Source organism: Falco cherrug, chromosome 13 (genome assembly GCF_023634085.1).
Source record: "Falco cherrug isolate bFalChe1 chromosome 13, bFalChe1.pri, whole genome shotgun sequence".
NCBI classification, from domain to species: domain Eukaryota; kingdom Metazoa; phylum Chordata; class Aves; order Falconiformes; family Falconidae; genus Falco; species Falco cherrug.
This window is the reverse complement of record NC_073709.1, coordinates 27559733-27586285: the sequence shown is the minus strand read 5'-3', so window position 1 is coordinate 27586285 and position 26553 is coordinate 27559733. Positions and strand designations below refer to the sequence as shown.

At 40.4% G+C, this 26553-nt stretch overlaps 2 protein-coding genes across 5 annotated transcripts in view; one reads left to right on the top strand and one right to left on the bottom strand.

Moving 5' to 3' along the window:
• Window positions 1-18558, top strand: part of RAB3GAP2 (RAB3 GTPase activating non-catalytic protein subunit 2) — a 49110-nt gene extending 30552 nt beyond the window's left edge. For all 3 annotated transcript variants that reach the window (XM_055725743.1, XM_055725741.1, XM_055725742.1), the window contains exons 20-35: window positions 645-858; window positions 3465-3562; window positions 4382-4487; window positions 5512-5672; window positions 7119-7335; window positions 7708-7881; window positions 8011-8117; window positions 9153-9219; window positions 10005-10075; window positions 12208-12243; window positions 12825-12899; window positions 13131-13349; window positions 15106-15195; window positions 15280-15498; window positions 16179-16337; window positions 16620-18558. In XM_055725743.1, the coding sequence (XP_055581718.1) occupies window positions 645-858; window positions 3465-3562; window positions 4382-4487; window positions 5512-5672; window positions 7119-7335; window positions 7708-7881; window positions 8011-8117; window positions 9153-9219; window positions 10005-10075; window positions 12208-12243; window positions 12825-12899; window positions 13131-13349; window positions 15106-15195; window positions 15280-15498; window positions 16179-16337; window positions 16620-16766 (2160 nt within the window). In that variant the 3' untranslated portion in view covers window positions 16767-18558. The remainder of the gene's footprint in view (window positions 1-644; window positions 859-3464; window positions 3563-4381; window positions 4488-5511; window positions 5673-7118; window positions 7336-7707; window positions 7882-8010; window positions 8118-9152; window positions 9220-10004; window positions 10076-12207; window positions 12244-12824; window positions 12900-13130; window positions 13350-15105; window positions 15196-15279; window positions 15499-16178; window positions 16338-16619) is intronic.
• Window positions 18559-18785: 227 nt separating this feature from the next.
• IARS2 (isoleucyl-tRNA synthetase 2, mitochondrial) overlaps window positions 18786-26553 on the bottom strand; it is a 38647-nt gene continuing 30879 nt past the window's right edge. For both annotated transcript variants that reach the window (XM_055725745.1, XM_055725744.1), the window contains exons 15-23: window positions 25001-25109; window positions 24100-24202; window positions 23009-23134; window positions 22525-22656; window positions 21788-21894; window positions 20754-20899; window positions 20430-20614; window positions 19296-19440; window positions 18786-19144 (exon numbers count right to left, since the gene is read on the bottom strand). In XM_055725745.1, coding sequence (XP_055581720.1) covers window positions 18993-19144; window positions 19296-19440; window positions 20430-20614; window positions 20754-20899; window positions 21788-21894; window positions 22525-22656; window positions 23009-23134; window positions 24100-24202; window positions 25001-25109 — 1205 coding nt within the window. In that variant the 3' untranslated portion in view covers window positions 18786-18992. The remainder of the gene's footprint in view (window positions 19145-19295; window positions 19441-20429; window positions 20615-20753; window positions 20900-21787; window positions 21895-22524; window positions 22657-23008; window positions 23135-24099; window positions 24203-25000; window positions 25110-26553) is intronic.

Genomic DNA, 26553 nt, shown 5'->3' with positions numbered 1-26553 from the left:
TGATACTTACTTTTATAGCATCATAATTTGGTTTGCTTTTGATAATAATTTGTAGAACTGCTTATACATTTGTAAAAGCCATGTGGAGTGGTGTTATATAGGCTTGTTTGCTCGATGGATGATTGTTATGTTATCAGCAGGATCTAAATGTGGGAAATGCATTGGTTGAAGTCCTTAAATATGAAGCTAGTCAAGGTCTTCCTGTGAGCTGTATGAATAGCTGATTTTCATAATCATCATCACAGAACGGTTTGCTTGGGTTGGGAGGGACCTTAAAGATGATCTAGTTCCAACCCTCCTGCCATGCCAGGGACACCTTCCACCAGACCAGGCTGCTCAAAGCCCTCTCCAGCCTGGCCTTGAACACCCCTGGGGATGGGGCATCCACAGCTTCTCTGGGCAACCTGTGCCAGTGTCTCAGCACCCTCACAGTGAAGGATTTCTTCTCGATACCTAATCTAAATCTGCCCTCTTTTGGTTTCGGTGGGGTTTTTTTTTTTTGAGATTATTTAATCTTTACTTTTTAAAGACATCTTTAATATTCAAAATGAAATATTTTGCCTCTTCTGACTTTTGCTGTAGTTTTTACTGTGTTTTTCAAAACATCTGTTTACTTGTGGATTTTTTTGGCTTTTGCCTTTAAGGACTTGGCTAAACTGCTTCGACTGGAAGAAAAAGATTTTCGTAGGCTTGAAACTTTACTGGAGAACTACAAGAAAGAAAACACACAAAGTACTGTTCAGTTTGCTGATGAGAAGGATGACTCACTGTCTGTGAAAATGTTCTTAGAATATTTGGAATATGAAAAGGACATGATTAATGTGAAAAATATGGAAGATGGAGAGTATGTGGCTTTAGGTAAGAGCTACCAAACTGTTTGTCATATAACTTGAAGACTGATTATAATCTAAGATGGTATAAATATTCTAGCCTTAATCTGGTTTACCTTGAAGTAGTATGTGACAGTGCTACTTCCAGACTCTCACCTTTAGTTATAGGTCTCTCTACCTAGATGGATATTAATACAAGTTGACTATAACTGTGGATATAACTACCCTAAAGTGATGTTACGACTGTTTATTTGTTTATGAATGCCACTAAGTTGGACAGTGATAACTAGATACTTCACAGAGCAGCTGTATTTTGCTGTTTCTGGGCTGACTTTACCCTCAGAGATGGGGGAGCTGACTAGAGGCAGCATAGGACCATTAGGTGACAGAGTAAGGATTCCACATTTGTTGAGCTGAGACTTTGGACAATGTTGATCTGAAATATTATGGATGGGGAGAGCGTGTGGGCTGTCTGTTGGGTTGTATGATGGGGTTACTGTCTGTAGTCTGCTATAGTTTGCAAATCTGTTCCAGACTGTCCTTGAGGGGACCTTGGAGAATAACTAGTGGAAGCCGCTTGAGCTAAATTTGTCTCAAAGGCACTGTCTTTCCAGAAGGTTTCTTTTCCAGGGAAATTTTGGTGTGAACACGGAATTCTGTGCATAGGTGTTGTATGGCCGTCGCTTTGTAGCCTCCTGCTTATTTTAGCTATAATTGTCAGACTTTCAGAGGAATTGGGATTGAAAAGTTAGGCAGAAGTTTGGCTTTCGTCTGTAAGAAGATGAAAGGCTGTTCTGAAGCAATCTTAGAATTTGCATTTTCTCTACCATAACAATATATTTAGTTTTAAGAACGGGGATAGAAGTACCGTGGTTCAGCCATGGTGCCTGTAGTGGGGGTTGGAGTAGCCACGGTGCCTGTCGCCAGGGTTGGAGCAGTTGTGGAGCCTGTCATGGTGTCAGATCCAGACACCTCTTCCCTTGAGGGTGTGGATTGTGTTGAGCAGGGCTCTCCCGCCGTGTGGCAGTGATTTGTGTGTCTCCAGAATTGACAGGGTGACAGCATACTTCTTCCCAGCTATTTTACTAGTTGTTCAGGATTCTGTGCTTGTTCAGAAGTGAAATTCCAAAACACTGGAGGTGACCACTGTCCTAAGCACTTGCCCACACTATCACCGCCCCCCCCCCCCCCCCCCCCCCCCCCGCCACTCTCACCTGTCCAGCCTCGATGCAGATCTCTGGGTGGTATTCTTAAACAGCTGTTTAACCCAAAGCAAGACCTGAAACACATTCAGGAGACATAGCAATAGAAACATGCTGGTTCAAGCATCCTGAAGATATTAAAAATTCTGAAGAGCTATTGTAATTAGCCTGGAGGAGATGGGAAAGGTGGAGGAAAGTAAAAGGTGTAATTATTGGTCGTTTCCAATAGATGGCTCCTGAAGTACAGAGATGATGGTCACGCTGCGTAGAAATACCAGAGCAGTTGTGCCACCAGCAATTTTTACCATTTTTTAGGCCAGTGTTACAAAGTACCACAGAATAATAACCTTAACCCAGCCCCCAGAGGGGATAAACAGCACATCAGGGAACACGTACGGTAAGTAAGGTGTTAGATAATGCAACTCTTGAGAGCAAATAAATAACATTGTGACCAGCGACTATTAAACTAATATAATGAATGCTTAGAACAAATTTGTTTTAACACGCTCTGGTCAGATCTGTTATGTCAACCCATCGTGCCCCATATTGGGCACCAAAAAGGACTGTCATGGTTTAACCTGGCAGGTAGCTAAACACCACACAGCTCTTCGCTCTCTCCCCCCGGCCCCCAGTGGGATGGGAGAGAGAATCGGAAAAAAAAAAGTAGAATTCGTGGGTTGAGATAGACAGTTTAATAGGATAGACAAGGAAGGGAAAATAATAATAATGATAGTGATAAAAAATTAGAATATTCAAAACAAGTGATGCACAATGCAGTTGCTTACTACCCACTGGCCAGTACCCACCAACTGATGCCCAGCCAGTTCCTGAGAAATGGCCCCTGGCCAGCTTTCCCCCCAGTTTATATACTGAGCATGATGTCATATGGTATGGAATATCCCTCTGGCTAGTTCAGGTCAGCTGTCCTGCTCTGTCCCCTCCCAGCTTCTTGTGCTCCTCCAGCCTTCTTGCTGGTGGAGTGGTGTGAGAATCTGAACTAAGTGTAAACACTGCTTATTGTAAACACTGCTTAGTGTAAACACTGAACTTGGTGTAAACACTGCTTAGCAGCAGCAAAAACATCAGCGTGCTATCAACACTATTCCCATCCCAAATCCGAAACACAGCATGTACCCGCTATGAGGAAGAAAATTAAATCTACCCCAGCTGAAACCAGGACATCCAAGCAGTACAATAATCTTTGTTTTGTTGTAAATTCATTTTCTATATGACTCCTTTATTGGTAGGAACACTTGTGTCCTTTGTAATGAACCTTCTCCACTAAGGGTAAACCATTAGGGCATCCTGGATGTAACTTGGTCCTTCGTGTTGCACTCAGTGGGACCTGATCAATAGATGATCTCCTGTGTAAGCGTACGGGAAGAGGCTGTGGCTTTATGTTGTTCATAATGTTGACTAATTTTTGCTTCAGGCAGCTTTTTCTTCTGGAAGTGTTTGTGTGGGGAGAGTTCCATAGAAGAAATGTGTCGTGCATTGGAATCAGCAGGTTTTAGCCCTCAGATCCTGTTGGTAAGATATTTATTACATACTTGAAAACTTTGATGTAGTATTTTGAAAACAAAACATTGAAAGGAAAAATTCTGAATGTTGATCTTTGGATTAATGCTGTGTTCAAATATCCCCATGTTTAGTTCTTTAGGTATTTGTGTCTGTATTTCCCACTAAAGAGATGCCAAAAAAAAAATCTAGTTGCAAATGTGGATATTCTAGTGGGAATTTCTAGATTATGCCTTTAGGACTACAAGTGTTAAAATTTTGCTGAAGTTTTCTTCTACAAAGAAGCAAAAATTATGAGAGTAGTTAATTTCAGGCACTGATACATTTGTTATAATTCCTTTTTGCAAGCAGGGAAGTTTAAAAGGAATTAAAAATAAATTTTTCAGAATCGCTAGTAGTGTTCAGACAATCATCTTGGTCTTTCAACTGCATGTAATTTGTGTTTTGCTACTCTTCTTCCATCCACTACAGTGGAAATACATATTTCAGTATTATTTGCTTGTATTAGGATTTTCAGGGGTAGTATTAATAACTTTTACTAAGCTGAGATTGGTAGCATACTGGTATTAGCTGGCTGTGCCTTCAGAAGAGGGTGTTTCTAAGGTATCTTTCTAAATGAAAGATACAGGTTGTATTGTTTCATTTCAAAGTCTTCATAGGGTGTCTTATGCAATATTTATATTCATATAGTAAGAGTTCATGGGTATAACATTTCTGCTCTCTGCCACAAAATTTTTTAGAGAAAGAAAGTGTTTGTATTAGGTGTGTTGCAATATTACAGTTTCATTCAATTGCTTTAATTCCATATTCTATTTTTTTTTTTTTTTGCAGTCACTCCTTCTCAATTTATGGCTTTCCAAGGAAAAAGATATTCTAGACAAACCAGATTCTGTCAGTTGCCTTCACACTATGCTGTCACTTCTGAGCAAAATGAAAGGTGAAATATGCATTTGGGACATGTAAACACAACTGATATTATTAGAAATCTGCTACTCTGACCAGCCTGTGTTACCATTTAGGGTTTCCTCCCCCCCGACCCCGCCCCCCCCCCCCCCAGTTATGTGACAGCTGCATGCTGCATGTTGATCAACTAACCAAAAATGCAATCAAAATCTGAAGAGCGTTACAATTAAAGGCTGCTTCATGCCATGTAGTTTCACTCTCCACTAAGCTGACAAAGCTCTTATTTGGCACCAGAAGGTGACTGTCCTTCCTCCCTTTTTCGGGTGTATATTTCTGGCCCCCCCCCCCCCCCCCCCCCCCCCACCTTGTGCTGCCTGCCTCTCAGAAGTCGTTTGAGTTGCTGTAACTTTTTGAGACACCATTATTCTAGCAGCATTTGTATATTGAACATCTCTCTTACTTCAGGGGTGCTATATAAAGTCAACTTGTCATTATTTGGGGTAAGCTATGTAAGGAATAATTCCTGATTCTCCCACCTCACACAGAGGTGCTGTGGATATATCTGTGCCAGGTTCCCTTACGTCTAGTTCACCACAGGGCACCACTGTTGGCTTGAAACTGGAAGCATGATTAAGCTACTGCTGCTGTCTGAATAAATTAGTTTTGCTGAACATGAGGCAGCCTGAAGAGAGACGGCCTGAGGGCGTTGAATATGTGTGGCATCTAGAAATCACAAAAGGAGCTGTCTCTGCGTTGTGAAGTGTCATTTTGTAATATTCATTAGATCTAGTAAGCACGCAGCAGGTTTTGCTGCCGCGTGATTTAGATCTGTTGCCTGTTTCCTAAAAAGGAAACTTGGAGACAGAGTAATTCACATTATGCTCTTTATTCTAAATTTAATTTATAATCTAGAAATTGTATGCTACATATCTAGAAGAAGATAATGTAGAGTAATTGGAAATTGCTTCTAATAAAAGCTGTATTAATACAAGTGCTGCTTTACTAGTTTGAACACCCGGTGACCCAAGTTGGGTGTCCCACCCTCCCTTTCCCTCCAGTGGCTATAGACGAGTCCTGGGACACTCAGTCCATTTCCCCCTGGTGGCAGCAAATGCGAACGGCTTGTGTTCAGTCTGAAAATAACGCAGCTGCCTTGTTGTCCGCTCACGTTGGACATTCCATCACTGCACAGATCGTTGACAGTGTGACAGAGAAAAAGGTAAGTCATTTTGGATGCCCCCCTTCTGTTTTATTGACTGTGTCAGTTCCATGCAAATTGCTGTCTTTAACAAAACAACATCCTCAACACGGGCACAAGCATGCACCATCCGGTAAGCCTGAAAATTTGTATTTGAATTTGAAGAATATCGTGCTGAGGCGAATGAATGATACATCATAATTGTTTACTAAACATATTTATATATGTCGTGGGAACTGTACAGTGAGCTTTTGTCTTGATAGCAAATGATGTTGACAAGCTTAAAGTCTACACAGTTCCCACGTGAATTTGAGAAGTCCACTGAACTTTGGATGTTAAACCTGTTTTAACATAGTTTTCAATATTTTTTTTTAAATACGCTGGTGAATTTTCTTAGCACTTATGTTACTATGTTTTCTTAAGGTGATGGGTGTTTGGTTCTCTCGGTAATAAGTATCTTCTTTACAAAGCTGTGATTGAGACTGTGAAACTGCAAGCAGCATTGCAATTCAAGATGGAAAAGGTTATTCCATTCCTACATAGCACTAGGCATATGTGTGTTTTTCTACTTGACTGAACAAATTAGATGGAGTTTAGGTGATGTTCAGTCTTGTAAGTAGACTGCCTTATAAATTGTAACTAGATTACTGGGAAGTGTTTTAGTATTTTATTGCAATTAACTATTGCAATTCTGTATATTAAAATAGTCAGCGTTGCCCAAATAGGATTGTTGGTATGTTGCAACATACTATGCTTTACCCATGGGCTCTCTCCTGTATCACCTTCTCTTCTGCTCTTAAAAGAATAAAGGAGGAGCTTTATTTCCCTCAAAAATTCCCTCCTCTAAAGCCATTTATTCTGCTGCCCCCCCCCCCCCCTTTGTCCTAAAGCCTAGAAATCTTAATAGCCAGGCTTCTGAGAACTCTAGAGTTTACTGCCTTGGTGCACAAAGCTAAAAATCTGATCTACACCCTACTAGAAAGATTCTTGGGCTTTCTGGCAGGGCATTTGCTGATAAATGTGGGAATTAGCAAAACAATGCACAGAACTGCCATGTGGTATGATCCAGTGTTTCTGGGTGCATGATATGTATTTTTTAATATGGTAGGTAATTGAAATGTAGGTGGATTAATGTGTATATAGTGAAGGATTTAAAATTAAATCGTTTTGAAGGGATTCTAACACACTTCTCAACTAAATATGAACTTAAAAATGGGACTATTAGATGACTTTTCAGGTCCTTTATTTCCTTAGGCTTCTATTTAAGAATCTGTGCATCTTGTGAGCAATGTGGGATATTGATTGGTCGTTGCATAGTAGTTGATGTACATACTTTGAACTAAATTATTCTTTAAAATGCGGTAGCTCTTGGGATATAGCTTTCAATTTTAACACTATCCATTTTTTTTAAACAAAACTGTGCTACTTTAATTGAACAGACCTAAACCAGTTTGTATGTTCTGTTAGTTTTCCCAAATAATTGTAGGTTCGGACACGGAGTCCTGGGAAGCACTTTCCCTTGATACTGAGTATTGGAAACTTTTGCTGAAACAGTTAGAGGATTGTCTGATACTTCAAACACTACTGCATAGCAAAGTGAGCAGAAGGACAAAAAGAGTGTCGTCACTGCAGACTGAGCCTTTGGGCAGGCTTTCCGTGAAGAAGTTGCTTGAGGCTGGGAAAGGTACGTTTTTTTTTTTTCTCTTGGAAAGACGGGTGATTGTGTTTCTAGTAGACTTCTGAGCCATCCTTACCTACTTAATGATATACACTGCGCAGGAAATGGTTCTGCTCGTTACTTTTCTTAATTTAAAAACCAATGCAAACCACATAGAATACCGCTTTAAAGTTGTAAAAGGGTATTACTGTGAAGACTGCATTGTAAATGTCTGATCACTTGAATGGGAAGTTTTCTAATTGGTAGAGTTATTATGTAATTAATGGTAGTAGTTAAAACTTGTATCTCTTGTCCTTTGATTCTGAATCATAAATCTTGTGGGACACATTGACTATACCTCATACTTTTTTTTTTTCTTTCTGTTTTAAAATGGCCTAGGAGGTATTGCTGACACTGTAGCAAAGTGGGTTTTTAAGCAAGGCTTCAGCCCTCTTGTACTGAATTTGGCCCAGCACAAAACCAATACGGATCGTACTGATGAATCTGTAGAAATGCATACCCCTATCTTTTTTGAGGAACCAGAAGAAGATGCAGGCTTGGAAACAATCCTAGGTAAGGAAATAACACAAATTTTTCAAATTCTAAATGCCTGCAGAGATGTTTTAGTTGCTACTATTGTGAAGTGGCAGAAACCAGAGTGGGAAGAGGTCTGTCCCGTGACTTTAGATTTTCTTTTTCTAGAGCTGCTGCAACTAGCGTATCAGCAGTTTCCATGTAGTCTTGAAGTGGATGTACTCCATGCACACTGCTGTTGGGAATATGTGGTGCAGTGGAATAAGGACCCAGAGGTAAAAAAATTTAATTTGCAGGGAGTAATGGTTAAGACCGGCTTAACAGAAGCCGTTGCACAAGTTTGTAATAGTTCATAAAAACTTTCGTTAAGAAGACTGATTTTGAAGGCATACTAGTTACCGTTTGTTTGTGATAAGTGGCAAGCAGGAGCTGATTTGAGAAAATGAATGCAGGGCCTGCGGCTGAATGGCACCTCACGAAGGTGACATACAGGACTGTACGTTCCTAAGCTACCAGATTCTCAAAACTGTAAATGTGGAAACTGCATTAAAATAAACAGTGTGAAGAAGGGTTTTGACTGTATCTTGGGCAAGTACAAAACAGTTTAAGTACTGCAAAAATAGTGATGAACCTTTCTTCTTTTCTAGGTATGTTAAAACAGACCACAGAATACTAGATTTGTTAAACTAGAATCCATTCCATTTAAAGAAGAAAGAAGGATTTCTTGAATATTCTTAGATTCCCTGGCCACTGCTTGGAATTGTCATAGGAGAAAGAAAGAAAAATTTCTTTCTTCCACTGCTGTCCTGTAGCTTCTCTAATATTGGAGAACGTTGTCCAAAGTTCTGATGATGATAAAATTGAAATTAGCATTCCTTAGATTTCTGCAGCATAACACCTTGCTATAGAATAGAAGGTTCCTTTGAGATTGTGAAAAACGTACTCTATCATTATGAAATGGAGTAAAAATTAATCTTCCTAGCACAAATGGATTTTGTATTTGAAAAGCAACTGTAGTCAGTGGAGGTACCTTTCAGCGAGGAGTATGTTAGCAGAACATATACTAAAACAAAGCCGTGAAAATGGTGCTGAAATCACAGTGTGTTTGTTACTTTGCCATGCGTGTGTATGTTTGTCACGTAATAGCAGAAAAGATTGAAATATCAGAATAACTTACAAGTTTTGTAACTGTCAAAAAATAGTAGCTTTAAACTAATCTGCCTGGGCCCTTTAAGAATCAATAGTTTACATTTATACCAAGTTTTGAATAATCTATTAACTTGCTCTTTTACTTTTTTGTTTTACATAAGGAAGCATGTTTTCTCATTAGGTCCATAGATCATCTAAGATGCATTGTTAACGCTCACGTTCAGCATGGTAAGTATGAAGCTATTATTAAAAAATATCTTTGTTGAAATTGTAAAACAACAGAATAAACGACTGTGTTCAACTAGTGTGAATGTATACAGTTCATAGGTAGTGATAGCCATTTTTTCTAAATAAACCCTAACCAAAACAAAAAAACCCCCAATCCCCAACTGCTGACATTCAAGCTTTTGTTTTTCATGTTGAAAAGCTGTTTCCATCAGAACCATGAAAATAAGTTGGTGAGATAAAGTTTTAATGTGTTTAAAACCATTTAAAATAAAATTGCTCTGAAACTATTTTTTTCTTGTATTTTAGTGACACGTGCTTCTTGCAATTACTCTTCATGCATTTCTTGATACTCTTGATTTTTGATGGATTTCTTGATACTTGATACTATTTTAGTGAATGTGATGACAATTGCCTTTTTTGTAGACTGTTTATGTGTACAAATAAGGTGCACTCTATGCGTAAACAACTAGTCTTAAACCTTCTTGCTTAGCACCAAAGTTTGTCCTACCTACAATGTTTAACCCAGTTTACATAATAATTTTAATCAGTGGTTCATCGCATTTCTGACTGTTATTTCATCACCGAGGTAGTCTCCCCCTGAGAAATCTGAAATCTAAAGTACCAAGTATAAAGCAGTGAGGATAACTTACAGTTCCTTCTTGTTTCGTTCACCATCTTTTTTTTAACTGCCCTCCCTGACTTAAAGAAACTTTGGCTTTTCACGCCATTGCTAGTAAGATCTCTTTTCTGTTCCTTTGGAGTTTACAAGCTTGCGATTGTTCTAGGTATTGCTCTGATGATGTGGAACACATTCATAGTAAAAAGGCTCTCTTCTGCTACGTATCTAATGGAAAAGGTGAGTGCAGTGTTGTGACAGTATTTTTGAGGCTGAATTTTTATAATTAACTGAAAAATGAAACTAGTATTTTAAACAATTGTTTTAAAAAGTCTGGGATATCTCCGATTTAAGCGTCAAAAGCCTGCTTATTTCATTTGTTATGTAGCTAACTTGGAATTGATGAAGGAATGCATATTTTAAAATATCAAAATCTGGAATGATCAACTATAGGCAGCTTTAAATCACAGCTAATCAGCACAGGCTGATGTATACTGAAGACGTGCAGTGTTAGCTTGTAGCTGCTAAAGAAAAAGTATTTGTGAAACAGTTTGAAACTGTGTATGTGTCTGTTTGTGTCATTTTACATCAGAAAACAATAAATAAGTTAGTGTTTTCTTTGTGCCTCTTTCCTGCTAAGTTATTGCCATGAAAGTTTCTGGTTCCCACAAACAGCAGCTTTTCCTAATGTGGTCCAAGTTTTGCGTGTACGAGTGCTTGTTTTTCAAAAGGCAGAACATTTTGCGGATGTTGTGGAGCGTTTCTGTCACTACCTTTGTGTAAATCAGCTTCTGTTCTAGTTGGCAGCTTGTTTGCTGTGGGGTTTAGCAGTCTTCTGTCCCTGCTGAGCTTCAGGTTTTTTCACGCTTAGAAATACAGCATGGATCTATTTATGGGAAGTCAGTTCTGTTTAGGACTGGAAGACAGTTTATGAAGGAAGAGTACTGTCAGTAAGTGATAGATCTGTTTACATTGTGTAAGGGGAATCTGCCTGTTGGTTTGCTGGAGGTAGAGCAGCAGCCAAGTGTTTTTCAGTGTAGAAGTCCAGATGCAGAGAGAGAAGCATTGACAGTGATTTAACTGTCAATGATGGGGGCACCACCCCCCCACCCCCCACCCCCCAACAAACAAACCAGCAAAGAAAACCCCACAAAACCCAGAAGGATTTGCTGTCTTGTCATCTTTTTTCCTTCTCCTTTGCTCCTCTCATCTTCTGCTTTTGCTTTTTGTTTAGCTCTATGAATTGGGAGACTGTCATCTTCCTCGTTCCTTTCAGCAAACAGGCTCAGTTGTAGTAGGTGTTTCTTCTGCAAAAACTCTTCCAGTTTTTCTGCATGCCTTTATGGAAATCCACCACCATTACTTCTGCCTAGATTAATACTCACAGGAGAAGAGATATAAAGGCTTTTATTAACTGTTTTTGCACACATCTGTTACCTTAAACAAATATCATGTAATAACAAATGTTGCTATCTTTTTTTAATCATTACTTATGTATGCTTGAAAGCTGGGAGTTAGTCCTTTGGGTTTGTGTCATAGAAGCAGTAGCACACTCACCAGCTTCTAGAAAAATAAAGTTTCCAAATCTGTTGGTACTCAGTCCCATAATGGACAGCTGAAAGTTGTCTTGAATTCAGACTTTGAAACAGGATGATGGATCACTTGAATTGGAGTTTAAATAATCCTGTAACTCAGGACCCTGGAATCTCACTTCAGCTGTTGTTTAGACTCTGCCATGCTGTTGTAATTATTTTATTTTTTTGTGCTATGGAAGAGAGAACTTCCACTTACGTGTATGTGCTTTGTCGTGTGCAGCACGTGATGCAATTTACAGAAATCGGACCTCCTAGTAACATTCCTAAACAGGGGATGATTGAGGTGTGTCTTCTGAAGAATTCAGACAGGCAAAGCATGGAAACCCCTTTAGAACTTTGTTATTAGACCTTCTCTATCTCAATGAAAAGTGCTGGAGCATTCACTTTCCTTTTCTTCTTCCCTTGTTCCCTAGTGTGTGTTTCTAATATCACAGAGCTAGAGCCATGTAATACCAAGTGTATTATAGAAATCACTGGGAATTTTTTAGCTGCCTTTGAGATTTGAATTGAGGACGTCGGGGACTTATTTCTAATCCTGGACTTCAAGAGGGATGAATTAAGTATGGGCATCAGCAGTGTGCATTTCTGAGTTGTATGATCTGTCTCAAATCTTTTGCTGAAAGCAAGCTATGCAGTGTGTCACATTATGTAGCTGTAATGAACTATTTTCCCCCTCTGAATTAGAAAAATAGTAATAAAGGGTTAGAACATGGGGTAACGGTTACCTTATGATGAAAATTATTTAATTGTGCTGAATTATTATGTTTTATTAAACAGGTTGGAAAAGCTCCAAAGGACAGATTGTGCAGACGGGCAAGTAATACTACTTTTGTCTAAATGGAAGGAAAGAAATAAAAATGCCTTAATTTTAATACTGGTTTGTGATTTATTTCTGGAAGTTTCAAAAAAATTCAAAATACAGCCCTAGAGAAAATGTTACACATTTTAAGAAATGTAAATTAATCTTTATCTGACTAAGCAAATTAGAACAGTAGTATAACTTCAAATATTATAGAAGATAAGATTTCAGACTATAACATGACAAACTACTGTTAGTTTTCATGCGTAATTTCATTAGTTACTTTTTTTTTTTTTTTTTGGAAGACACCCAGTGTGCTCAGAAAATGAAATTTACTAGACGTGATTACTTGAGGAATTCAGTCTTCTTTAGAGATACAGTATTATAAATGGCTACATTTAGCTTTATTCCTATTTTTTCCCATTATTTCTAATTAGTTGTACTTCAGCAAATATTTGTTTACCTTTAAATAGAATAGGTTAATAAATTGAGCTTAATGTGTTTTATGTCAACAACTCTTCTCAAACATACAGAGCTAATAAAAGCCTGTTTCAATTCCAACTGAAACGATTTAAACCATACTCTTTGTTAACAGGACGTAGGTATGGGTGACACAGCGATGACAGCTTTTCTCGGCTGCTGTTCAGATCTTCTTCAAACATTGCTGGAGGTAAATTTTTATTTTTCCTGTAGCAGGTAAGGAACTTCACATTTAAAGAATATTGTTATACAAATTTCTGCACTGTTCAATTCAGACAAATAGGAATGAACTTCTAGTCGATGTGAAATTTTCTTCTTAATTTCGCTCCAGAGAAGTTGTGATTAAAGCAGTGTCTTTTGCATAGAAGGCCGATACAGAGGACACTTTGCATGTGACTACTTTTCTGCGTTGCTCTGGCAGGCTGATGTTAGCAGCGACGAAATGCAGGCTCCTGTCTTAGATACCGAAGATGCTTGGGTGTCGGTAGAAGGACCAGTATCGATCGTAGAGCTAGCCCTTGAGCAGAAACGCATTCACTACCCACTTGCTGAACACCAGTTTGTGTTATGTACTATCTTGTATGCCATCATGAGGTTTTCTCTGAAGAGTGTGAAGCCTCTTTCGCTGTTTGATAGCAAGGTATGTCTTTTGAAAGCATACATCTTAATATTGCTATCCTTCCTCTTGCTATCTATAATACATGCTAGCGTTCGCTCTATTAATAGTTCATGCACAATTGTCTGAAAGACATTAGTTCACTGTGGTGCATTAATGAAGTTGTCACCAGAATTCAGGCTGAGACCCAAACTTGGTGCCTTTCCTTATGAATAAAAGATTTGTAGTGACCTCAGATGCATGAAAATCCGCTCCTTAATAATTAGCTGGCCTGAAAATACTGCTTCCTAAGAACACTGGGTGACTGTTTTTTTCTGGTGACTTTGAGAAGTGCCAGATCAGTCAAAACGTAACATTTCTGACCTTAAATATATATGTTAGTGTCGCTCTTGTATCTGTTATTGCTGGTGATTATTCCAGAATTCTGAGCATCTCAAAGAGAATAAGCAGCTTGTCATTTAGTGCATATAAACCACTTTTTAAATGCAGTGACCTTGTTTTTAATATTCATTACAATATATCTCCAGGAAAGCTTGACCCCGATACAAAGCAGGTACCACAGACTGAGCTTTCCTCCTCCTAGCCTTACCACACTACAATTTAAAGAAAAAAACAACAACAAAACAAAACCCACAGAGTACTGGTACAGACTTTCATTTAATTCCTGCTGTGGAAAAGATGATTTAGTCCTGCAATACTGTGCGGATTTCTTCTTAATGATTTACTGGAATATTAGAAGTGCAGAATATTACTCTGCTTTTGCCATAGGTTCTTGTCTGTGGGCAAGCTCTGATGAAGCAGTTGGGTCTGGTTTCAGCATTTTACCATAGATCAAATTCCATTGGTTTTATGCGCTTTTTTTTTTGCTTATCTGTTAGCAGAAAGCATTATACTACCTCTTGTCATTTAAGAATGCATATTACATCTCAGGAGTGAAATTAGATCCTGGTCCTGTGCCTCCTTTCTTTTACATACAACTCTTATTCTCAGCTGCTGCCTTTTTGCCTTCACTCACTCAAGATTTCCATTTGTTCTGTGAGCTTTATGAGACAATTTCTAGCAGGTCTTTAGAGAATCTTGGCTGATGGCTGAAAAAAGGGTTAAAAGTTCTGAAGGCCATTTATTACCTTATTTCTGACAAGGCAAGTCATTGTCTAGACTTACACGTTCATCACTGTCTTTTAACACAGGCGCTTTTTCGGTCCCAATTTCCCTACCCCCTGCCTCAGTACGGAGCAGGAGTGCCAGAGATGCTTGGCATTGCACATGTCACTGCTGCAGCGTGATGGGCTGAAACAAGGGCTACCACGTGCCATCACTCAGGGCTTTACCTGAAATTTGATTCGTCTGGAGCTCCAAGAGACCATAAGATTCCTTACGGGTGTCAACTACACCAGTAGGGAACAGATGAAATGCATTTTTCTATCAGCTAGTTTCCATTTCTCTCTACATATTATGCTTGGTATGTTGGTCGAGAGCCAGGGACCGGGAAATAACATCCAAACTTCAGCTCCCGCTGGTAGTATATATCAGCTACCTGTAGTAGGCAGGCAGTCTGAAGTTTGAAAGCAAATCCTCGACATATTATGATTGCACGAACAAAAGTTTGGTTTTGTCCTGTAGCTTTAACTTACAATATTCATTTTTATCCTCCGAGAGAAATAGAAGATGCAGTACAAATTAAATGTAAAAAAATAAGTAGGCTTCTTAGCATTGGATCAAAATGGATTACTTGCATTCCCCTGTATCTCTGAGGCCTGTCTTTGTTTCTCAATTTTAGGGCAAAAATGCATTTTTCAAAGACCTTACTTCAATTCAGCTGCTACCTAGTGGTGATATGGATCCAAATGTGTTATCCCTACGACAACACGTAGGTATAAGTTTTGTACTGAAAGTTCTTAAACTTCTAAAATTTCAAATAATACTGAAGTAACCTGCAATTTTTGCTTCCAAGTTCTTGGTCAAAGTTGTGAGTGCAGTGGTTCAGGCACTGTGTTCATCACAAAAGGCCAAAGAAGTCTCAGAAGAGGAACTGTTTCCTTTTGAAAAGGGGAAGAATTGGCCAACTTTGGCTGTGGACCTTGCTCAGTATCTTCAAGTCTCTGAGGATGTGGTCAAAAGGCATTATGTCTGTGAGCTGTATAGTTATGGGATGGATCATCTTGGGGAAGAGGTAATAACAGCTTTTAATGATTTTAAGTCGATAACAGCATTATGTCAGATACTCTGCTAAAATTACTTTTTTCACTTACTTAAGATGCCTGGAAGGTTTAGGCAAGTATTATCAGGCTCAAAAAATCCCTAGGCTGAAAAAGCCAGGCTGGAAAAATACTTTTTCAAGACTGATAATTATCTTCATTTTATTTCCCAGCAAGAATCTGTGTATAGCAACTAGCAGAAACATGACAGGGAGTTGTACTACTGGTCTAAACCAGTATGGCTTTCCTTAGAAATTTGACTATATTTGATAGTTTCAGGAATCTGCTTTTTTTTTTGCCTGTTAATCTCTTATTTTAGGAAAAGTTTACCAGTCCTTGGACAAGAAAATCCTTCCCTTTCTTGAGGGGGGAAGCAAACAAGAGATTATATGGAAGTTAGGAATATGTTGTTGAACTTAACATATGTTGTAAAACCTGTCTCTTGTTCCTGCCCATTGCTGTGTACGGAGTAATTCTCTGCCTTTGTTCACACTTCTGCTGTTACGAAGCTTTTAGTAATGTGCTTTATTACAGTAACAGGTTACACAAGAAATAGCCTCCAAACTATTTGTCCTTTTAGTATTGAGAAGCTTCTTTTGATACAGCTTCTCCCTGTTTTTCTACTCTCTACTTCTCCCTGGTTTTCTGTTTTCAGGCCTACCTTCAGGTGGCTGACAAAGAAGTGCTTGCATCCCAGCTGCTTATACTGGCTGGACAGAGACTGGCCTTTGCTTTACTTCATGTGCAGACGAAGGATGGTACGGAACTCCTTGCCAGGCTTCCTCCAACACTGTGCACTTGGCTCAAAGCTATGGTAAGTTAAGCTCGATTTAGGAAAACGGGTTGATTTTCAGAAGCTTCTGTTTCCCAAGACAGAGATGACAGCTGAAGGGCCCTTTCTTACTAACAGAAACAAGATTTTGTTCTCATTTTTCCTGGTGGTAGTTCTGTTTCATGAAGGATAGAACACTTTCAGGGGTCAAAACATCAGCTTGAGTTGATAAACCTTAGTAATCTGTTTTATACAAGCTCAGGAGGATTTATATGCAGATGATCAGCTGTAACATTGCTCCGATTTGTTTATTCTTTTATATAGAACCACCGGGAACTTCAAAACGCAGAAGTGCCAATTGCAGTAACAGCCAAACTCATCAGCAAAGTCATGGAGCACCTACCGGAGAACCACGGGCAGTATAACCTGGCCTTGAACCTGACAGAGGCGGTAGAAGCCATCTCACAGTGACGCTTTCGGTTGGCGCGGTTCTGCTGTGTAGCGGTGTAATGCGTGATTTCACACGACTGAGGCTGAACTTGCACTGAAAGAAACTTCTTCTGTGTGGCTCTTGTTTAACAACGAAAAGAACAATGCATCCCATCCCAGAATTTCAGAAGGTAATTTTAAATTGGAGTATATTTTAAATTCTGCGCTAGTACAGAGATGTTTAGTTTCTAGTACACTTGTTAGTATCTGAAATGCTTTGTTATTTATTTCTGACTTGAGTGCTTTTTGCGGTAGTCTATCTAAATTGGATATATTTGACAGCAGTTTTAGTCCGTTTACAAAATCACATCTTGTGAAATTCTGTATTTCATGCTGGCAGTAACTGCTGCAGTTTCAATGTTCCATGTATGATTTATTTTTCCAAACGAGCTGTAGAATTACACCCGAGGAATAATAATAATAATAATGATAATGATAAAAAAGAGTCTCTGAAGTTACCATGTAAAGCCAATACTGCTTTTTCAGAAGCTAGAGCTGGTGTTGGGCTCGTGCCTTGTAACTGCATTGTAGGTGACGATGACAGCTGCACTAGACAGGGTGAAACGTGCTGGGGCCTTACGCACGGGGAGAACAGCCCGCGCTAGAAACAGCTGGGAAGGAGAATCCAATTCTCCAGACACAAATACGGACTCCTCTCGCAGGCCAGGTCTCCCCCAGTATTGTCTCTTAAGGTGCTGGGCTTCAGCTAAAACTGGATTTTCATCTCTCTCCTCTATTATTAACCTCTGCTGAGTTTAAGTAGGTCAAGGAATGTCTTACTGGAAGATTGTTCCCCCATCTTATCGCTGTAGAAGATGCAGTATGCTATAGATCTCTGCACATGTTAACTCGTAGTCAAAACCTGCTTTAAGTAGTTGACCCAACTTCACTGAAGATCTATAGTACCGAGTACACTTTAGCCTTAAAAACCCTTTTATTTACAGTACCTACAGGGAATCATATAGTGAGTATCCTCACTATTGCGGTGGTATTAAACATGATTATCTTGCATCAGTTAGTACTGTTTACTGTCTACCTAAAGGAAGCCAGGAGAGAAAAATGAAATTGGTGTACACTTTTTGGAGTCAGCTGAAATTCCTAAGTCCATCGTGTAACCTGCTCCTCTTGCATTAGACGTAAGAAACAAAGTATTCCGCCTTGCTGGAGACAGAATTTGTTCTTACCTTTCTGAAGTATGTGCTGCTGTCATCTAAGGGTTAGACTCCCCCTAAAAACCAAACTGTTATGTAGGTGGCTTGTTCAACCAGCCTCCTTCACCTATTTGGCATTGCCAGTTCCTAATTACTGCACTTTAAAATGTAGCTGTTAAGGCTTCTTGAAGTTTTGATACTACACGAGATCATAGTAAAGAAAAGTAAGCGGCCAGCCCTGGTCTATGTTTTAGGTACTTCTGTAGTGACTGCCCTAACTGAGGTTAAAACAGCTGTAGGGGAGAAATGCAAGGCAAGATTATACAGGAGACTTTACCTCCTTGCCTGACAGCACTTCAGACTTCTGCAGAAAGGAGTACGCTAGAGATTCAGTCATCATGAAACCCAGGGAAAACCAAAACTGTTTCTTAGTTGCGTTACACTCCTGCATCCTGGGAGAGCTGTGGAAAGGATTTTACTGTAAGTGAGTATCATGTCAGAGCTGACCCACTACACCAATCAAATCTGTAATGTATTGTAAGTAATACTCTGTATATAGTGCTATTTTGTGTCTAATTTGCTGTGGATTTGTGTAAATTGATTAAATAAAATTTGAGGTTTCATTGTCTCTTCCTTCCTTTTAGGGAATGGTGGTCACTACCTTTTCTTCTTCTGTTCTGTTTTACAAGAGGAGCAGGCACTCCAGGGTAGAGAGGGACTGGTTCTCTGGGGTCCAGAGAAGCACCTGCTGGCAGTATAGAAATTAAACAACAGCTGTTTTACTGTGCAGTTCCACTTCAAGGGAAGTAAACTTTGAAAGAACACAGGCTGCTAAACCCAAGTAAACGGGTTATTTTGAATGACCCTTTTTATTAAGCTGAAAAGTGATATACACAGGTAGGTATATATACATAAGGTTCCCCCCAAACCAGCAGAAAACTCAGCCGGGGCTTAAGCATTTGGTTCTACAGGTTGCAGCACAGAGACCTTCTGGTTAGCCACCGCTCTTGTATACTACTCGAGACTTTGGAACAGCTTGTGCAGAAGCTTTTCATCTTCACGTGCTGCCTTTTCCAGCAATGACTTTCAGGCACCGTGGGCAGGGAGTGCTTGAGGAAGCGGAAGTGTATCTCCTGCAGCGAGGGCATTTTGCTTTGGCAGCGGGTAGGGCTATAACTTTATACGACGATTCTTCACGGATATCACCACCTGTTAAAGAAAGCGTTATTGCTGAGAGCAGTGTTCACTTCATGTGTATAGTAGTCAGCTCGTAGGTGTAGGTGTAGTTAGCAAAGCATGGTGTAGTGCAGAGAAGTACCACCTGCTTAGCGTAGTAGCGTGCCTGGGGTAGTTCTCTTACCTTCCAAGTTTATGAGGAAGGTCCCTTTGATGATGTTTGCATCTGCAGGTGTTTCTTTAGGCAGCTCGCTCAGCAGGGTTGTCTGGGAAGCCATCATTATTTCATTCAGCTGTGAAACACTAGAAGTTTCTTCAGCCTGCAGTGCCTAGGGAAGAGGGTTAATTTTCAAACTTGCAACCTGGTTTTGTTCCTTGACATCCCTCCCATAGAAAATACTAAAGCAAAAGCAGAACCACTGTATGTGGTTGCCACAGCTGTCACAAGGAACACAAGTTTGCTTACGCACGCCTGTGCCTGTGTGTGTGTAAATATATGCATATATACAGCTCTGTGTACATCCAGCATCAAAACTGGGGTCCGCTGCTGCAAGCTCTAAAATACTCCGGTCTTCAAAACAGATGCTAAGACACCGGTTCCTAGTCAGCGTGGGTGATTTGAACCACGAGCCTAATTTACTTACTCCTGCCAAGAGGAAGAGTCCAGACTGGAACTACAGCATCTAAGGGTCCCTCTGCAGAAATTTTCAAGTTACTTTGACCCCCAGAGGAAGAAAGCCCATTACTTTGGGAAAGTGCCGCCGGCGGCACTACAACAGGCGTTCTCAAGGAGTGCAGAGCTGGCAGTCACTACTAGCGTAGTCCAGGGGTCAGCACGGGGTCCGGTACCATCTAACACGTTAGGAAGCTGGATGACGGGGCAGAGCGTACCCTTAGCAAGTCTGCTGATGACACGGTGCTTGGAAAAGTGCCTGACGCAGCTGAAGGCTGCACTCTTTCTCGGGCTGGAGAAATGGGCTAGCAGCAATCTCCTGAAGTTCAGCAAAGGAAACTGGTGCTCAGTGACAGGAGCCAACAGACAGAACTGGAAAGAGGAAATTCCAGGGAAACACAAACCCGCTTTTTTTACTCTGAGGGGGGTCAAGCACTGCCACAGGCTGTGAAGCCTCCACCCTCCAGTATTCAAAACCCAACTGCGCAGCTGCTCAAGCTGACCCTGCCTGGGCTACACCATCACCAGCCATCCCTTCCAGCCTCAACTATTCTGCGATTTCCTGGCAAGTAACAAAGCAGAAGAAAGTTTACAGAAATTAGTATTTTTTGCACAGACAACACTATTCTTAGTTGCATCTTTTACCTCCATTAACTCAAACAGCAATCCGGGCTCAATTACAATAACGACTTCATATTCCAAAGCATTCTTGCCGGAGATGGACCCAAGGAAAGAGTCTCTCATTGCACATGCACCTTCTACTGCTTCCTCAATGCCGGGCTTCTTCCATGTTGAGCTTGCATTAATCCAGCCAGTACGAAACACACCCTCTGAGCAAACAAAAGAGTTTTTAATTTAGTGTCTCTCTATTCATAAAACCCAATGGTGTACCTCTGCATTTGCATTCTTTCTAACTGTGTAATTAAACAGTGCACTAGAAGAATTGCTTAGAAATTATACGTGCTTTACCTTTCTTATAAGGGAGGTGCTGGAAAACCTCCTCTGCCAAGTGAGGAAGAATTGGTGCAAAGGATCGGACCACGACATCTAAAGTCTCTGCTAGCACAGTTTGGCACGAGCGCCGCTTAGGATCTTTTTCCTCTTCACAATAGAGCCTGCAAGACAGAGGTGAAAGCTGGAAAGTATTTGCACGTTCATGTTGCTGTTCTTGCTTAAGAGCCATAGTTCCAGGACTGCCACTGGAAGTGCAGAAGTCTGACCTAGCTTGCCTTTCTAAGGAAGTTTTCCTTAGCTGCCCTTCCTGGGCAAGCACAGTGGCGTGGGTACAGAACCATGTGCATATGCAGCCACGCTCCCTCATAGGAAAGGAGATTCTGTACGTGGCATGTTAATTTGCCTCACTTGTATGGCAGAGAATCTTTTCTCAGGGAGGCGGGTGAACCTGCAGCTCCGTTAGCCTTTTGCTCTGGTTCATCTATAAAATTCAGCATTAGGGCTTTTTTCTTTCCCCACCCTGCCCTTTACTTGCATTCTGAAAACTAAAGATCAGTATAACCTGCAGTCAGTATCATCTCCCTCCCCCGTGAAACAGCCCTTTCAAAAGTTACAAAGGTATCGGTCACATTCTTCGGATTCTTTACGTGTTTTTTAGATCAGTAAAAGACAGTCGGCTGCCCAGCTCAGTGCTCAAAGCCCTTCCCTCTGCCTTCCCGCATTCAGATGCACTTGCTTCTGCGTAGAAATGCACAACCAAGAATCTATCTCTAAAACTTCAGTTTTAAATGTCTACGCTTGATTACTTTGCAAAATGATTCAGTACCCCAAGTGGACAGAACACAGAAGCACGCTGATGACATTAACACTCAGCTGAGAGCAGCTAAGCTTTTGCCTGTGAGCTTTAGTGCACGAACACAGGATACGCAACTGTGAAATCTCCTCCGAGACACCCGCAGTCACTCGGCATTCGCCTGGAACGTTATTACCTCGATCTCAAACAGATTAACTTGTCTTTTCCCTTTTAAAGGCAGCAGTAATGAACTTACCTGTCTTTGACTGTGGTGAAATAAAAGTTAGACAGGTTTCTGGAACAGAACGCTTGCAATAGTCGAACAACTTTGCTATAATCGTATTCTTTGTACGCCTCGGTAACCTGGGGGAGGAACAGTATATCGGTTTTCATCACGTGGCACATAATGACAACCTCTGATGAACCTGAACTTAAACTGTAAGAAGCAACACAAAGCCTTGGGAGAATCTTTTCTTTAAAGGTTGTTGGAGTGGAAAAAAAAAAATGGTAATTTGGTTAACAATTCGGACAAAGAAATAATTTCAACTCAAAATTTGAGGGGAGAGGACAGGGGGAATCCCAGAAATTCATGTCTGTATCTTCTCATCCAGCAGAATGGTTCTGAGTGACAGGAATGACTAAATTTTGGACTACAGAAGATTTCCAAAGCTCTAGAAGTTTTTGGTTTTGTTTTTACATTTTTAAATATCTTACTCTGTTTCTGTAGACTTCTGATTTCAGGCCTTGGGCCGGGGGAGAGCGGGAAAGACTGGTCTATGTCAGAACCAAGTTAAGAATGTTAAAAACAAAGCCTTCCTCTCAAAACTTGCAATGTGCTTAAGGGAGTGCACATTGCATCAAAGAAACCTTCGTGGTAATCATTTGCCTACTTAATACATACTCGTTACTCATACTCTTAAAAGAATTTTCCCTAGAGGTATAACCCATGAAAAATGTTACATATACAGTCATCTAAAGACAATCTGCCCCTACCTTGCTGCCATAATCTTGCAATAAATGCAGCATGTATTGATCCACTATGTACATCTCTGAAGCGGGGATGGAATCGGTTTCTGGATTGAAGCCAGCCATGTTTCCCAGCATGAAGCGCAGTGTATTCCGAAGCTAGACAGAACCAGAAAAATCAAGCGTTAATGGTCTGCACTTGAGATGAAACACAAAATGGCAATATTCTATAATGAGTTAACTGAGGTTGGCTGTTTTTCAAACTGGTTGGTTGAACAGTTACAAAAGCATCACGAAGTACATAGGCCAAAACTAGTCTTTTCCTTAGCACGCTTTACTATTTGTTCCACAGATGCAAAAAGCTGTAGTATCTGCCTAAATGAGTTTGGAAAAACCTTCCTTAGTCTAAAGATTGAAGAGCTTTGCAATGAATCCTGCTCAGGCAACACAAAACCAAACACAAAGAGGACCCGTCGTTAGAATGACAAGTGTTAGCATATTGGGCTCTCACCTTGTTGATATCATCTCTTGCAGCATTAAGTACAACGGGCCCAATCAGAACCTCCGTAAAAACATTGGATTCTGCCACCCACCAGCGAAGAACATCGGCACCGTATGGGGGATCCTTGGTGTGATCCTAAGCAGAGACAAAGTCACATGAGCAGGGCTGCAGGGGGTCCTGCAGCATGGCGAGCAGCGCAATTCCGTGTCGTCAGTGCTGCAAACGTATCCCTACGTGTGCCCAGAAGGCCCCTGTATTTGGAGGCCTTCACCCTATTTTAGCAAGATTTACTGTTAAGCCAGGGCCACAATATACACTCACAGCAGCCTGTGTACAGGCAGTGCTAGAACCCAGGTAAACTGAGATAAAATCCTTCGAACGCTTAACATAAAAATAGCAGTGTTAATATCTAAGACTACATACATTTTTTCACCCCCTTCAGACTGTTTTCCACCCTGTTTTCAACCCTGAAAACGGCTTCTCTCCATTTTGGAAGAATAGTAACTATTGTGAGTTTATTGAATCAGATAAGCGAGTCTTTGTAAGGATGGATTCTTTCGTCTAGAGAGTTGCAATATCTGCTTAACAGCCTCAGAAAGAGTGACAGCAGGACTGGGGAGGGAAAAAAATTCAGAGCATCACCTGCAGTGCAACCTCCATGACCAGGGAATGAAGGACGTTTCCAGAGTCAATAAACAGCTTAGGCTGAGAGCAGACAGACTGCTGGGGTGCAGCCACTACTCTGACTGCTCTGCTGCTAGGCCCAGCTTGTGAGTTTCAGTCAGTTTGAAAGCAAAGGTTATTTTTTTTTAAATCCCCCCCATCGCTCCCTCAGCAGTGTTCCCAAGCAAAAATGAACCATTCTACATCCTCTATATAATGTGTTTTCTTTTCTCTTAGCACAGAACGAAGGCATGGGGTGTGTTTGGCACTCCAGCCAAATGGAATCGCGGTGTAGCTGAGGTCTTTACAAAAGCCTTACAGAGTTCTGCTGTAAACAGGATAGATGTTTAGTGAAAAACAAGGCACAAGACAGCTGCAGAATCTGGCAGTGAAAAACTGTAACTAGGATTTATAAGAATCTCATGAGTTCAACTTACTTCGCCTCCATTGATAACTACATCAGGGTCAACCACGTTGCCAATAGATTTAGACATCTTCTCCCCTTTCTCACCAAGAGTAAATCCATGAACTACCAGAGTCCTGAAGAACAAATTTCAGTGTAAAACAAAATCCCAGTGAAAAAAAAATAATAAAAATCTATGTTAAGAATAGGTTTCTAATGAGGGTATTCCTAAGTCAAAACATACACAAATCCTCTATCTTGATAAGCCTAAGACTTCATCCGTTGAGTTGAACCAACCATGAGTATGCTGTACTACTGCCCCAAGTAGTACATACAACTTCATTTTCCTTATTTAATTTTGCTATGCGAGCAACAGATTGTTTGCAGATATCCAGGGCACACGTATTTCAAATGAATTGAAGACCGAAGTAGCGTTTGCTCTTTAAGCCAATACATTGCCCAGATTGCGCAGCCTCCTTGCAACCAGGCCACGTTACCCTTCCCTTCCCTTCCATCTTCCAGGGGACACACGGTACGTCCCCAGCTCCGGTACAAGATGTGCACCCAGTGATTCTGAATTCCTTACAACCTCACGTTCAATTCACAAGTCAACGATCTTAAGAGATTTTCATACCGCACCTCCCATAATAATCCCTTTGATCACGGGAGTGGGAGGGATGGCAACAGAACAGAGCTGTATCTGATAATACAATAGGATATACCTCAGTGACTGAGAAAGAAAACATCTATTAAAATGATGATGGAAAAAAATGAAGCAATAAATCCATTACCATCTAATCCGAGAAAAACTTTATACTGAAATCAGATACTTAGTAACTGCTTGATTTCTCTTATTTACACACTGCTGCCCACACTATCAAAAGCCTGATACTTAATAAATAAACTGGCAATGTGTTTGCAATTCACACACTTACTTATATGGTGCTTTTTTCCTTGCTGCCACGCTAGTTAATAGAGAGGATTGAAACCAACCTCCCAGCTGGTCTTTTCCTTCAAGGTATGTATCTGCTCTTTGCTCTGCACCTTTAAAACCAGAAGATTTTGTTTTAAGTATCAACCTATATCTTCAAACAATTAATACACTTAACAGAAAATCTTTGAAAGCGATTAGTGAAACTTACTCTGCTCTTTCTAAACCCAGTAGGTAAGTTGCTTTTAGAAATTGTGTAGAGTTACTCGGAAATGACACAAGCGATTCATTAGTATCAGATTTTTTTTTTAAATCCAAGACTCACTGAACCCCAAAATGTATACGCTTGCTTTCACCCAAACAAAATAATAAATTATGAAAATAGAAGCTAACATGCTCAGAGCACTTCATAAGAAGTTATCAAAATACTTCCCAAGTACTCCTAAAGAAACCGAAGGACCCAAGAAAAGATCACATGATTTGGAATTAATAAAAATCTATGCTGCAACCTGAAACTTCACCAGTTGGGAATTACTCAGGATCCAAGTCACAGATGTAACGTGCCTGACTAGCCCGTGTAAGGCATCAGGTATTTTCAGAGGAGACCAGGAAGCTTTGGCAGTGACCGCAGCTCACCTGCAACAGAACTTGTATTTCTGATCACTGGTGTTCCAGGAAAATTAAAAATTTCAGAAAATAAGGGTTAGGACAACACGGGAATCAGAAAGCCTGTTGTGGGAGACAGGGGTGTGGAAAAGCCTGGCTTGTTTAGCTTATCCAGGCGAAGCCTGAGTGGAAATATTACTCCCTATAACTACACAAAAAAGAGGAATGCTAGAGAAGAACAACTGGAGCTAATCAGTACTGCTGGCATCAGAAAAAAAGATAGTGGGCTACAAGGCACATAGTCTGGGTATTAACTGATTGCATATTGCAAACAGAAGAGCAAACCCAGCTTTCCCACAGGATTGAAAGAGGGCAGCAAAGTTTTAATCCCTTTGCTGGTGGCATTCAGCCACTGTACAAAAAAGGTACAAGACTTGTTGACTCAGGAAGTCCTTCCTCATCCTAAAACACCCCGACAGGTTGCCATCAGAGTCGGAAGAGAGTAACATGGAGCACAGCAGAACACGCAAGTCAAAGTCTACACATGTGCCACGTTACACACATCTTTGGCAGGAATGCAGTTTTGACTTGGAGCTGGTGGCGTAATTTTCCAGATATTCAGACAAAAGTAGTTTCTCTACTCAGTTCTTATCTACTAGCTCCTTTTATCCTCTTCCTAGGACCCCTGAGACAATGCTTCTTTCTACTGCTGACACACTGGATTTATTTGTTTAACTTCATGGAAGTTTCGATATTTAGATCCATCCTGCAATAAAAGGAAGTTCAACATTACAAAGGTCAAGGCCATACGGTGCCAGCTAGCTCGGGAAAAACGTGTGGGTGGGTGTTATGGTTTTTAAACACATTTCTTTATTTCTTCAAGAAAATCTACAAAGAGTTTGGGGGTTAAGAATAGAGTAAGTAGGGATCAGCCTTTGCGTTGACAGACTG